Source organism: Manis javanica, chromosome 12 (assembly GCF_040802235.1).
Source record: "Manis javanica isolate MJ-LG chromosome 12, MJ_LKY, whole genome shotgun sequence".
Taxonomy (NCBI): domain Eukaryota; kingdom Metazoa; phylum Chordata; class Mammalia; order Pholidota; family Manidae; genus Manis; species Manis javanica.
In genome coordinates this window covers 17389364-17402510 of record NC_133167.1, presented here as the reverse complement: position 1 = coordinate 17402510, position 13147 = coordinate 17389364, and the positions used below count along the sequence as shown (strand labels likewise).

At 37.7% G+C, this 13147-nt stretch overlaps 1 protein-coding gene across 3 annotated transcripts in view; it reads right to left on the bottom strand.

The window, feature by feature from the left end:
* USP37 (ubiquitin specific peptidase 37) overlaps window positions 1-13147 on the bottom strand; it is a 93702-nt gene that overhangs the window by 14688 nt on the left and 65867 nt on the right. For all 3 annotated transcript variants that reach the window (XM_037016217.2, XM_037016216.2, XM_037016215.2), the window contains one exon: window positions 387-553. In XM_037016217.2, the coding sequence (XP_036872112.1) occupies window positions 387-553 (167 nt within the window). The remainder of the gene's footprint in view (window positions 1-386; window positions 554-13147) is intronic.

The following is a 13147-nucleotide window of genomic DNA, read 5'->3' as shown; positions in this document are numbered from 1 at the left end:
GAAAGGATTTATATTTGAGAAATAAACAAAACAAATACATTGCCTTAATATATTAATGGTAAAGCCACAGTGGTATACTGGCTGTTTCGATAGCTTGAAAAATTAAGTTGGACTGGGCATGCTCTCTTAACCTGTCTTGTTTTAGCATGCAATGAATTACAGTAATGGGAGATAACCAACATTACATTTTGTTACATTTGGATTTTCAAAAAAAGAAAAACTATCAATGTTTCTGCTATAGACCCACTAAGAAAGCCCCAAACAAATTTTTTTGTACCTGGACTAATGCCTGACACATAGTAATGCTAAACACATATTTAGTTATTATTATTCTATTTCTTGGGAGAGACAGGTGTGGAGAAAGTAACAGTATAAATATCTCTTACTTGTTCCTGAAGGCTCTGAGCCAATGCCTGCTGAAGCTCTTGCTCTTCCCTTTCACGTTCCATATCATACTGCTGGAGCCAATCAACCTCTCCTTGAGATCCTTCTGGAGTTTTATTTTCTTTATTTTCATCACAGTCTTTAGTTACTTCAGTAAAACTGTCAGGATCTGAGGAAGAAGAACATAACATGATGGAAAGTCCTCTCAATAAACTGAAATCTCTGGACTAGGGTGACACCTACTGTACAGAGAGTAATTTATTCTAAACCTCATACATAACTTGCTTGGGACATACAATTTCATCTTACTACATCCAGATCAGGGTTTCTCAATCCCAGCACTACTGACATTCTGGGTGGGACAATTTTCTGTGTTGGGAGTGGGGGAAGTTGTCTGGCGTACTGCAGAACGTCTAGCAACATCCTTCACCTCTACTTATGAGATACTAGTAGTACCACCTCCCCCAACTGTGACAACCATAATTGACAGACACTGTCAAATGTCCCCTAGGGAACAAACTGCCCTTGGTTGAGAACCACTGATCTACAGCAATAGTTCTGAAACTTAACCAATCATCAGAAGCACTATGGTTAAGGATAGATTAAACAGCCATATCCATAGTCACATGAGTAAATAAACAATTAGGCTATAATGATTAAGCTAATACTGAGATTTTCCCATTTATTACATTGTATGTCAAACGAGTATGTTTTCACATTAATAATCAAATACGCCTTTGTACATATTCTAAATCAAAAGAGCTACATAAAATATGTAATACACATCTTAGGTACGACACCAGTGTATGACAACATATATATTTAAAACATTCATCTAGGGAGAGAAGAAGGAAAAAACTCTCATTTCTTTCTGTTCCTTCTTAATCTCTGGACTATGGCCTGCTAGGATAAACAGCATGGTCCTGATTTTGTTCTGGTTATTTGAATTATGAAAGCAACAACATTTCATTATGATTTTTAATACAGTCTGCAAGAGCAGATAGAAGGGACTCCATCTATCTAATCTGTCTCAAACACTTTACCAAAGCAAAATCCTCATCTTAACAAGTAAATTCTCATAAAAAGAATTTAACTAGTCAATAAGAATTACCTTTACCGATTCATTTTATATGGATTGTTTAAAAATTAGTATATGCTGTTTACCTATCCTAATACTTAATTTTAACCATTTAAATGATACTTTTCCATAGCACAGACAACTCTGAAGCTCACAGCATCTTGGTTTTGGACTCTATATCAATAACTTGTCATCATTTTTAAATTGTACTGAATTCCTTACTAAATACCATTAAAACTCACTTAATTTCAATAAAAGAGGAAAAGAAATTCAAGACACATTAAATGCAAAAAGCAAGCAGTAAGATCCCAACTTTTAATAAGTTATACAAAAGGTGTCAACAATTTCTTCCTTTCCTCTGTTCTTGGAAAAACAGTCATTTCCAGAGCCTGGAAGGGGCAGCTCTGAAGTCTTTATGAGCCTGCCTGTTCCCTTCGCCTTAGCTTACTGTATGTACCAGGAATGGATATCTGAGTCAACTGATCAGATTACTTCTGGAAATCTGGAACTGAGACATTCAAAGTTAGCTGATAGGTAACATTTATTAAGGGGAAGAAAGATTTGGGAGTTGAGACAGCTATTTTAGGGCATAAGATGAATATTATTACTTATATACTCATTAAAAAAAGTGACGGTAGTTTTTCTTAACCAGTAATTTTCACTCAATGTACCAATGTACCTCACATAATCCTGGAATTACACTGGTAATTAATCCATGTGATAGAAAACAGATACAAGAAAATTTACTTTGAGATATTAAAATCAATATTCCTTTGTCTTCAGGACAAGATTATCAGATGGATACAAAAACAACTTAAGATTTATGGGAACATATATGACCACAAAGTAACCCATTTTAAGGAAATTTGCACAATGGATCAAAGGGGAACTGTGTATTTAAACTCAGCATTCTTATACTGAATAAGTATCATCTTCCTCTCCCCCATCCCAACTGAAACCTGCTCCTTTCCTACAGTCTATATTTCAGTGAATGGGATCACTGCAGTGTTTTTTAAAGACAGGAACCTGGGGGTCATTTCTGACTTCTTATTTATCCCCTCATATCAGATACATCATTATTTCCTAATTATCTCTTGAATCCATCAACTTTTTTTTTTTCAATGCCAAGACCTTGGTTTAGGGCACCATTAACTTTTTTTCCCCCTTTTCTTTTTTATTAAGGTATTATTGATATACACTCTTATGAAGGTTTCACAACATTAACCCATGTTATTGTGTCCCCCCGCAATACCCTATTGCAGTCACTGCCCAACAGTATAGTAAGATGCCACAGAGTCACTATTTGCCTTCTCTGTGCTACACTGTCTTCCCCATGATCCCCCCATGTGTGCCAATTGTAATACCCCTCAATCCCCTTCTCCCTCTCTCCCCCACCCCTCACCCTTGGCAACTACTAGTCCCTTCTTGGAGTCTGAGGGCACCATTAACTTTTGGTCTGGACTTTGCAATAACTTCCTAACAGGTCTCACAGGATGACTTTAGTTCTCTACAATTTATGCGCTATACTGCAGCCAAGATGATCTTTTTCAAATACAAATCTTTATCAAATAACTGTTTGCTTAAAATTATTCAGTAACTTCTTAATGCTTTTGAAATAAAAATTCAAACTACTAATTATGGCTTTAGGAGTAAAAACTAGTCTCTGTTTTTCCATCTCAACACTGTGCTCTAGTCACGCAGATCATTCTCAACTTTTTAGTCCACTAACTTGCCATGACCTTCCTCACGTCTGGGCCTTTGCACTTGCTCTTCCTACTGGCTGGTGTTTGGAAACAGTGAAACCCTACTTAGCCAATCTTCCTGCTCCTCCTCAGCTGCCTCAGCCAATCTATTGGGCCCCAAATATTTAATAAGAATGTACTGTGTGCCAGGCATTGTTGTAGAAGGTGGGGATATAGTGATAATTAATTAGGGCACGATAGCCCTTACCCTCAAGGAGCCTACGTGCAAAGGATCTTACCATGAGAATGATCTTAACCATATTTGAGGGACAGAGATAGAGAATAACAGTATGGCTAAGGTAGTAGAATGAAAGAATGGGAAAGTGGAGATAAGCTATGGTCAGAAGCTTAGACTGAGTGTAATGGGAAGTCAAGTAAGTCTGAAGCCGAAGAGTGATGGTGTGGTTTGATTCAGAAAGATTACTTTGCTTTACTCATGAAAGGTTTGTCTGTTGGGAAGCAAGAATGGAGGAAGAGACATTAGGAATCATGTATACTGCCCCAGGTAAGAGATGGAAGACTACAGCTGTAGCTCTGAAAATGCTGTGATAAATGGTTTGATTCAGGACATATTTTGGAGGTACAGCTAACTGGACTTATTGATGGACTGAATGTGAGGTATGGAGTAAAACAAAAAATCAAGAAGGAAGTATTTTTTGGCCTGAGCAACTGGATATATGATAGTACTATTTGCTGATATGGGGAAGGCATTTAGGGTTGGACAGGCAATAAAAATTAGACAGCCAAATGGACATTTCAGGTAGGCATTTCAATATACAAGTTTAAAGCTTAGGGGTGAGATCCGGGTCAAAGAGATGAATTTGATATTTCATCAGTCTGTGAGGCTGTGGTACTATTTAAAATCACTTAGGGAAAGAGGTTAAGCAGAAAAGAAGACAGCTAAGGACAATATCCTATGAACATTCCAATAGTTAAGAGTTCTGATGAGGGAAGCAAAATAAACAAACCTTGTAATGAGTAGTTCGTTTAGTAGGAAGAAAAAAACCCCAACAACTGTGAGGTCATGGAAGCTCAGAGAAGAACATTTATGAAGGTTTAAATGTTAAGGAGAGAATGGTGGATTGTGTGAAATACTGCCAGGTAAACTTCATAAACATCATACACCATTTCAGTGGAATGGCGGAGGATGAAAGCCCACTTGGAGAAGCTGATGAGAGAAGGGGAGGCAGTAAGAAGGTGGAGAAAATGAAGAAAACAGTTCTTTCAAAGAATTCTGCTGTGCGGGGAGCAAAGAAAGGGGGCAGTAGCTGGAGGGGAACGTAAGGTCATAAGAGGGCTTTTTAATGATGGGTGATACTAAGGCACAACAGGAATCATTTAGAAAAGAGGAAAGGTCTTTAGAAGGCACAGGCAGATGAGACTCTGGATATGACTGGAGGGACTGGCCTTAAATAGGAACAGAGATACTTCTTCCATAACGAAAGTAAAGGCAGTTTTCATCTATTGCCATCTATTTTCTTTGAAACATATACAGCAAAGTTACAACTGTGTGTGTAAGGAGAACTGGAGATTTGACAATGAGATCCTGGAGACTGAGAAATTTACTAAGGTATAACAGAACTGATTATATTTTGGAGACAAATAATATTTTGGAGACAACTGGGAAAATGTGTGTGGGCTCTATACTAGATTTATATATGGAATTACTGTTAATATTCTTAGGTGTGAAAATGGTAAGAAAATTTCCATATCTTTGGAGATTCAGGCTTAAGTACTTTAGAGTGAAGTGTCTTGTTACCTGCAATTTCAAATGGTGTATGTCAACGAACCATTACTATCAGTATTCTTACTCTTGTGCAGTCCCCCTCACAGAGCATCTGGGTGATCTTGTGAGTGTTTTAGCCAATAAATAGTGGTGGAATCAATGCTGTGTATTTTAAGCTGAAACATTAAGGAGGCCTGGCAGCTTCCCCTTTTATGTTTTTGGGAGCCTTGAGCTGTTGTATAAAAAGCTGGGCTACCCTGCTGGAGAGACCACATGGGAGGGAAAGGCTCTGACATGACATGAAGAGATGAAAAGATGAAGAGAGGTGGGAGAGGGGTAAAGGGAGCAGAAGGAAGGCACAGAAACGTTATTTAGCCATCGCAGCTAAGCCTTTTAACCAATACCACCAAGGTGAGACAGTAAGCCATCTTAGATGTTGCAGCCTAGTCAAACTCCAGCCAACATCACATGCAACAGAATCACCAGCTAAAACCAGTCAACCCCCAGAATTTTGAGAGATATTATTGTTGTTTTAAGGCACTTTTAGAGGATAACTGCTATAGAAATACACAGGGGAGGAAGTAAATGTGACAAAATGTTAATTAATGAATCTAGATGAAGAGTACACTAGTGTTCATTGTTTTTTCTTCAGCTTCTCACTGGACTTGAAATTTTTAAAAATAAAATAGAGAGGATTTGATCATATTTGACAATTTCTTAGAATTACTGTTAATTCCTAAAATATGACAACAGGATTGAGAATATATTTTTTTTAAAGAGTTATCTTTTAGAGATACTGAAATCCTTACTGATGAAATGATCTAATATCTGGGATTTATTTCTACATAATCCAGGGAATAGAATGGGATTAAAAAGGAAGCTGGGGGAGGATTAAAAATGGCAGTGTGAGAGGTGAGACAGAGGCTTCCTCCCAAAACCACATATAATACAAAAATATAATTAATATAACTAATCCTGAAAGAGCAACAGGAAAGAGGACTGTGCCAGACTGCATACACCTGGAGAAAGGAGCAGACCTCACAGAACAGGGTGACATACTAAAGCTGTGGCCAGGCATGACTCAAGCTCTTCCCCCCACCCCAGTTCACCAGCGGGAGGAAGAGAAACTGAGCAGGGAGGGAGCGGAGATCTGGGACTGCTGAATAACTAACTCCGGAGATCTGCTCTGGGAGCACAAACCTACATTTCATGGTGCTTGCATGATACTCTCGTGATTAGGGGGTTGGAAAGCTAAGACAGGCAGAATTCCTGGACAGACTGAGATTCCAGCTGCTTGTGGAAAGCAGGGATCCATATCTGGCTGCTCTGGAACAAAAAAGAAAGGCAGGCAGTCTGAGAGACTTTCTAACAAGGAAGCCCTTAGCAAGAGGGCTGCTAAAGGGGCAAGGATTGCACAGACCTTACTGCTCAGGAGGAAAGGACAGGTAGACAAAATTGTCTGTGTGCACTCTGCCCAGCAGGTTGGGAGCTTTCATGATCTTCAGGTACTCCAGCTCCCTGGCTGGCAACACAGCTCCAAGGACCCCCTCCATGATATGCAGCCTACTGCGCCTTTCTCCCAGCCAGCCCCACCTGGCTCACAAACCGGCAAATGCTACCATGGCATTAGGCCAGCCAGAGGGAAGATCTGTCTACAGCAACTACAAACGCAAAGCACAGAGGCTTATACCTGTTTGCTTGGCCCACTGGTTCAGGCAGTGGAGACAGGAATAGCAACCAGGAAGCAGGAAACTGCTCTTTCCTCCCCCCAGGCACCAATACCACTTCCCTGCAACCCCTAATGTTGTTTCAGGGGCTGAGCAGCTCCAGAGAGTAGAGCTTCTGGGTACTAGAGGGCACCATATACAAATATGAAATGCCAAAGGAACCCGGTTCAGAGTAAAATTATTAATACAACTCCTGAGAAAGATTTAAATGACATCGACCTCGTAACTCTTCCTGAAAGGGAGTTCAAAATAAAAATCATTAACATGCTTATGGAGGTATAGAAAGATATTCAGGAACTCAGGAATGAATTCCGGTCAGAGAAAATCGTTGAAGAGCACAATGGAGGGTATTAAAAGCAGATTGGATACAGTGGAGGAGACAATAAATGAAATAGACACTAGAGAAGAGGAATACAAGAAGCTGAGGCACAGAGAGAAAAAAGGATCTCTAGGAATGAAAGAATATTGAGAAAACTGTGTAATGAATCCAAATGGAACAATATTCACATTATAGGGATACCAGAAGAAGAGAGAGAAAAAGGGATAGAAAGTGTCTTTGAGGAGGTAATTGCTGAAAACTTCCCCAGTCTGGGGAAGGAAATAGTTGCTCAGGCCATGGAGGTGCACAGATCTCCCAACACAAGGGACCCAAGGAAGACAATACCAAGACATATAGTTATTAAAATGGCAAAGATCAAGGATAAGGACAGATTATTAAGAGCAGCCAGAGAGAAATAAGATCATATACGAAGGAAAGCCCATCAGGCTATCATCAGACTTCTCAACAGAAACCTTACAGGCCAGAAGGGAGTAGCATGATGCATTTAATACAATGAAGCAGAAGGGCCTTGAACCAAGATTATTTTATCTGGCAAGATTATCATTTAAATTTGAAGGAGGGATTAAACAATTTCCAGATAAGCAAAAGCTGAGAGAATTTACCTCCCACAAACTGTCTCTACAGTGTATTTTGGAGGGACTGTTATAGATGGAAGTGTTCCTAAGGTTTAATAGCTGTCACCAGAGGTAATAAAACCACAGTAAAGAAAGTAGAACAGCTAATTACTAAGCAAATACAAAATTAAATTAACTATCCCCAAAATCAATCAAAGGATAGACGAAGAGTCAGAATATGATACCTAATATATAAAGAATGGAGGAGGAAGAAAAAGGGGAAGAGAAAAAAAAATAACCTTTAGATTGTGATTGTAATAGCCTATTAAGTGAGTTAAGTTATACTCTTAGTAAGGAAGTTAACCTTGAACCTTTCGTAACCACGAATCTAAAGCCTGCAATGGCAATAAGTACATACCTATTGATAATCACCCTAAATGTAAATAGACTGAATAAACCAATCAAAAGACAGAGAGTCACTGAATGAATAAAAAAAATAAGACCCACCTATATGCTGCCTATAAGAGACTCATTTTAAAGACATACATAGACTAAAAGTGAAGGGATAGAAAAAGATATTTCATGCAACTAATAGGGAGAAAAAAGCAGAGTTGCAGTACTTGTATCAGACAAAATAGACTTCAAAACAAAGAAACTCACAAGAGACAAAGAAGGACATTACATAATGATAAAAGGGTCAATCCAACAAGAAGATATAACCATTATAAATATCTATGCTCCCAACATAGGATCACCCACATATGTGAAACAAATACTAACAGAATTAAAGGGGGAAATAGAATGCAATGCATTCATTCTAGGAGACTTCAACACTCCAATCACTCTAAAGGACAGATCAACCAGACAGAAAATAAGTAAGGAGACAGAGGCACTGAACAACACATTAGAACAGATGAACCTAACAGACACCTACAGAACGCTACACCCAAAAGCAGCAGAATACACATTCTTCTCAAGTGCACATGGAACATTTTCAAGAATAGATCATATACTAGGGCGCAAAAAGAGCCTTGGTAAATTCAAAGATTGAAATTGTACCAACTAGTTTCTCAGACCACAAAGGTATGAAACTAGAAATAAATTACGCAAAGAAAATGAAAAATCCCACAAACACAGAGCCTTCACAACATGCTCCTAAATAACCAATGGATCAATGACCAAATAAAAACAGATCAAGCAATATATGGAGACAAAAATTCAATACCACAAAATCTGTGGGACACAGCGAAGGCTGTGCTAAGAGGAAAGTATATTGCAATACAGGTCTACCTCAGGAAAGAAGAACAATCCCATATGAGCAGTCTAAACTCACAATTAAAGAAACTAGAAAAAGAAGAACAAATCAGACCCAAAGTCAGTAGGAGAAGGGGCATAATAAAGACTAGAGCATAAATAAATAAAATCGAGAAGAATAAAACAATAAAAAGAATCAATGAAAGCAAGAACTGGTTCTTCAAGAAAATAAACAAAATAGATAACCCCCTAGCCAGACTTATCAAGAAAAAGAGAGTCTACCCATAAAAACAGAATCAGAAATGAGAAAGGAAAAATCACTACGGACACCACAGAAATACAAAGAATTATTAGAAAATACTATGAAAAATTATATGCTAACAAACTGGATAATCTAGGAGAAATGGACAACTTTCTGGAAAAATACAACCTTCCAAGGCTGACCCAGAAAGAAACAGAAAATCTGAACAGACCAATCACTAGCAATAAAACTGAACTGGTAATCAAAAACCTACCTAAGAACAAAATGCCTGGACCAGATTACTTCACCACTGAATTTTATCAAACATTCAGTGAAGACCTAATACCTATTCTCCTTAAAGTTTTCCAAAGAGTAGAAGAAGAGGGAATACTTCCAAACTCATTCCATGAGGCCAGCATCATTCTAATACCAAAACTAGGCAAAGACACCACAAAAAAAGAAAATTACAGACCAACATCCCTGATGAACATAGATGCAAAAATACTCAACAAAATTTTAGCAAACCGAATTCAAAGATACATCAAAAAGATTATCCATCATGATCAAGTAGGATTTATTCCAGGGATGCAAGGATGGAACAACATTAGAAAATCCATCAACATCATCCACCACATCAACAGAAAGAAGGACAAAAACTATATGATCATCTCCACAGATGCTGAAAAAGCATTTGACACAATTCAACATCCATTCATGATAAAAACTCTCAACAAAATGGGTATAGAGGGCAAGTACCTCAATATAATAAAGGCCATATATGACAAACCCACAGCCAACATTATACTTAACAGCGAGAAGCTGAGAGCTTTTCCTTTAAGATTGGGAACAAGACAAGATGCCCACTCTTCCCACTTCTATTTAACATAGTACTGGAGGTCCTAGCCATGGCAATCAGACAACACAAAGAAATAAAAGACATCCAGATTGGCAAGGAGAAGGTTAAACTGTCCCTGTGTGCAGATGACATGATATTGTACATAAAAAACCCTAAAGAATCTACTCCAAAACTACTAGATCTAATATCTGAATTCAGCAAAGTAGCAGGATACAAAATTAATGCGCAGAAATCTGTGGCATTCCTATACACTAACAATGAACTAGCAGAGAGAGAAATCAGGAAAACAATTCCATTCAGTTGCATCAAAAAGAATAAAATACCTAGTAATAAACCTAACCAAGGAAGTGAAAGATTTATACTCTGAAAACTACAAGACACTCATGAGAGAAATTAAAGAAGATACCAATAAATGGAAACTCATCTCGTGCTCATGGATAGGAAGAAGTAATATTGTCAAAATGGCCATCCTGTCTAAAGCAATCTGCAGATTCAATGCAATCCCTATCAAAATACCAACAGCATTCTTCAATGAACTAGAGAAAATTGTTCTAAAATTCATATGGAATCGCAAAAGACCCCGAATAGCCAAAGCAATCCTGAGAAGGAAGAATAAAGCAGGGGGATTATGCTCCCCAACTTCAAGCTCTACTACAAAGCCACAGTAATCAAGACAATGTGGTACTGGCACAAGAACAGACCCAGTGACCAATGGAACAGACTAGAGAGCCCTGATATAAACCCAAGCATATATGGTCAATTAATATATGATAAAGGAGCTATGTACATACAATGGGGAAATGACAGCCTCTTCAACATCTGGTGTTGGCAAAATTGGACAGCTACATGCAAGAGAATGGAACTGGACTATTGTTTAATCCCATACACTAAAGTAAACTCAAAATGGATCAAAGACCTGAAGGTAAGTCATGAAACCATAAAACTCTTAGAAGAAAACATAGGCAAAAATCTCCTGAATATAAGCATGAGCAACTTCTTCCTGAATGCATTTCCTTGAGCAAGGGAAACAAAAGCAAAAATGAACTCATGGGACTACATCAAACTAAAAAGTTTCTGTACAGCAAAGGACGCCATCAACAGAACAAAAAGGCATCATACAGTATGGGAGAATATATTTATAAATGCCATATTCGACAAGGGGTTAACATCCAAAATATATAAAGAACTTATACGCCTCAACACCCAAAAAGCAAATAACTCAATTAAAAAATGGGCTGAGGATACAAAGAGGCAATTCTCCAAAGAAGAAATTCAGATGGCCAACAGACACATGAAAAGATGCTCCACATCCACATCACTAATCATCAGGGAAATGCAAATAAAAACCACAATGAGAAATCACCTCACACCAGCATCAAAAAGGATGGCCAGCATTGAAAAGACTAAGAACAACAAATGCTGGTGAAGATGCGGAGAAAGGAGAACCCTCCTACACTGCTGGTGGGAATGTAAGCTAGTCAACCATTGTGGAAAGCAATATGGAGGTTCCTCAAAAAACTAAAAAAAGAAATACCATTTGACCCAGAAATCCCAGTCCTTGGAATTTACACAAAGAATACAACTTTTCATATTCAAAGACATATGCACCCCTATGTTTACTGCAGCACTTTTTACAATGGCTAAGATATGGAAGCAACCTAAGTGTCCATCAGTAGATGAATGGATAAAGAAGATATGGTACATATACACAATGGAATACTATTCAGCCATAAGAAAGAAACAAATCCTACCATTTGCAACAATATGGATGGAGCTGGAGGATATTATGCTCCATTTATGGAGTATAATAACAAAGCAAAACTGCAGGAACAAAATATCAGCAGACTCACAGACTCCAAGAAGGGACTAGCAATTACCAAAGGGGAGGGGTGGGGTAGATTGGGTGTGGAGGAAGGTAGAAGGGGATTGAGGGGTATTATGTTTAGTACACATCGTGTGGGGTCACAGGGAAAAGTGTAGCACAGAGAAGGCAAATAGTGAATCTGTGGCATCTTATTAGAGTGATGGACAGTGACTGTACTAGGGTATGGGTGGGGACTTGATAATATGGGTAAATGTAGTAACCACATTGTTTTTTCATGTGAAACCTTCATAAGAGTGTATATCAAAAATATCTTAATAAAAAAATTTAAAAAACAGCGTAATTGCTAAAAAATAAAAATAAAATAAATTTAAAAAAAGGAAGCTGGGGTGCAGATGAAACAAGATTACTGGCATTTTGTTTATAATTGCTGGTAAGAGGTACAAAGGGGAAGGCTCACCATACTCACCCACTTTGGTCTTTGCTCACTATTATCCTTAAGTTTTAAAAAAAAGGAATTGCAGAAGCAACAGTATCTTTTGGTTTCAGTTACAGTAGGAAGGTGAATGAAATGGTGAGGTTAAAAAACACAGAAAACACAACTGTGACCTGCATCCAAATGAGGAAGAAGGTGGCTAAAGAATAGAGGATATTATCTAAAGGATATAATGAGTTTGCTTACTAATGAGTTTGCTCTTCTCAGAACTGCCTGTAGTTGTAAATCACCTGTGATTATTAATGATTTTGATAACCTCAGTGTTCTCCATTGGCACAAATAATCTAGAACTACTTGTACATAAGAATAACCTCCTTTGTTAACTGTAGGGAGATGTAGGACTGAGCAAAGAATTCAAAGGAAGAGGTGAAGGAAGGAAATAAAGTAGCAAGGGACAAAAGCAGTAATATTAGCCAATGATATCTAAGGGCAGTAATTATAAGTTTAATAATAGAATAAAAATCATAAGGATACTTCCATCTAGAGGGGAAAAGGAGGAATACCTATATTTTAAAAAATCATTGTTTCTAGTTAAATTGAATATATATTAATTCTTGCTTCACTTGCACATAAAATTCAAAATTGATAAGGTCATAATCCCAAGAATATAAAAAATAATTTTGTGATATACTACCATTCTCTTCATCTCCCAAATCCTAGGCTTGCTGTACTAAAACACATTAGCTAGCTAGAGATAGATATTAGGCGTATCAGGAGAAATGAATGAGTGTTGGCCATAGAGTGGTAGTAAAAATTTTCTACCTAGAAATCTTAAAATACCCATAGCGTAAGGCAAGGAGGCTCAGCCCTGTTGTTCCCTTTTTTAGCTTGAGAAATACAATATGAATAAGTTACCACAAAAATGATTTTTTATCTGTATAGTCCTTTATATCATATGTATATGATATTCTACTATCCAACATTCTA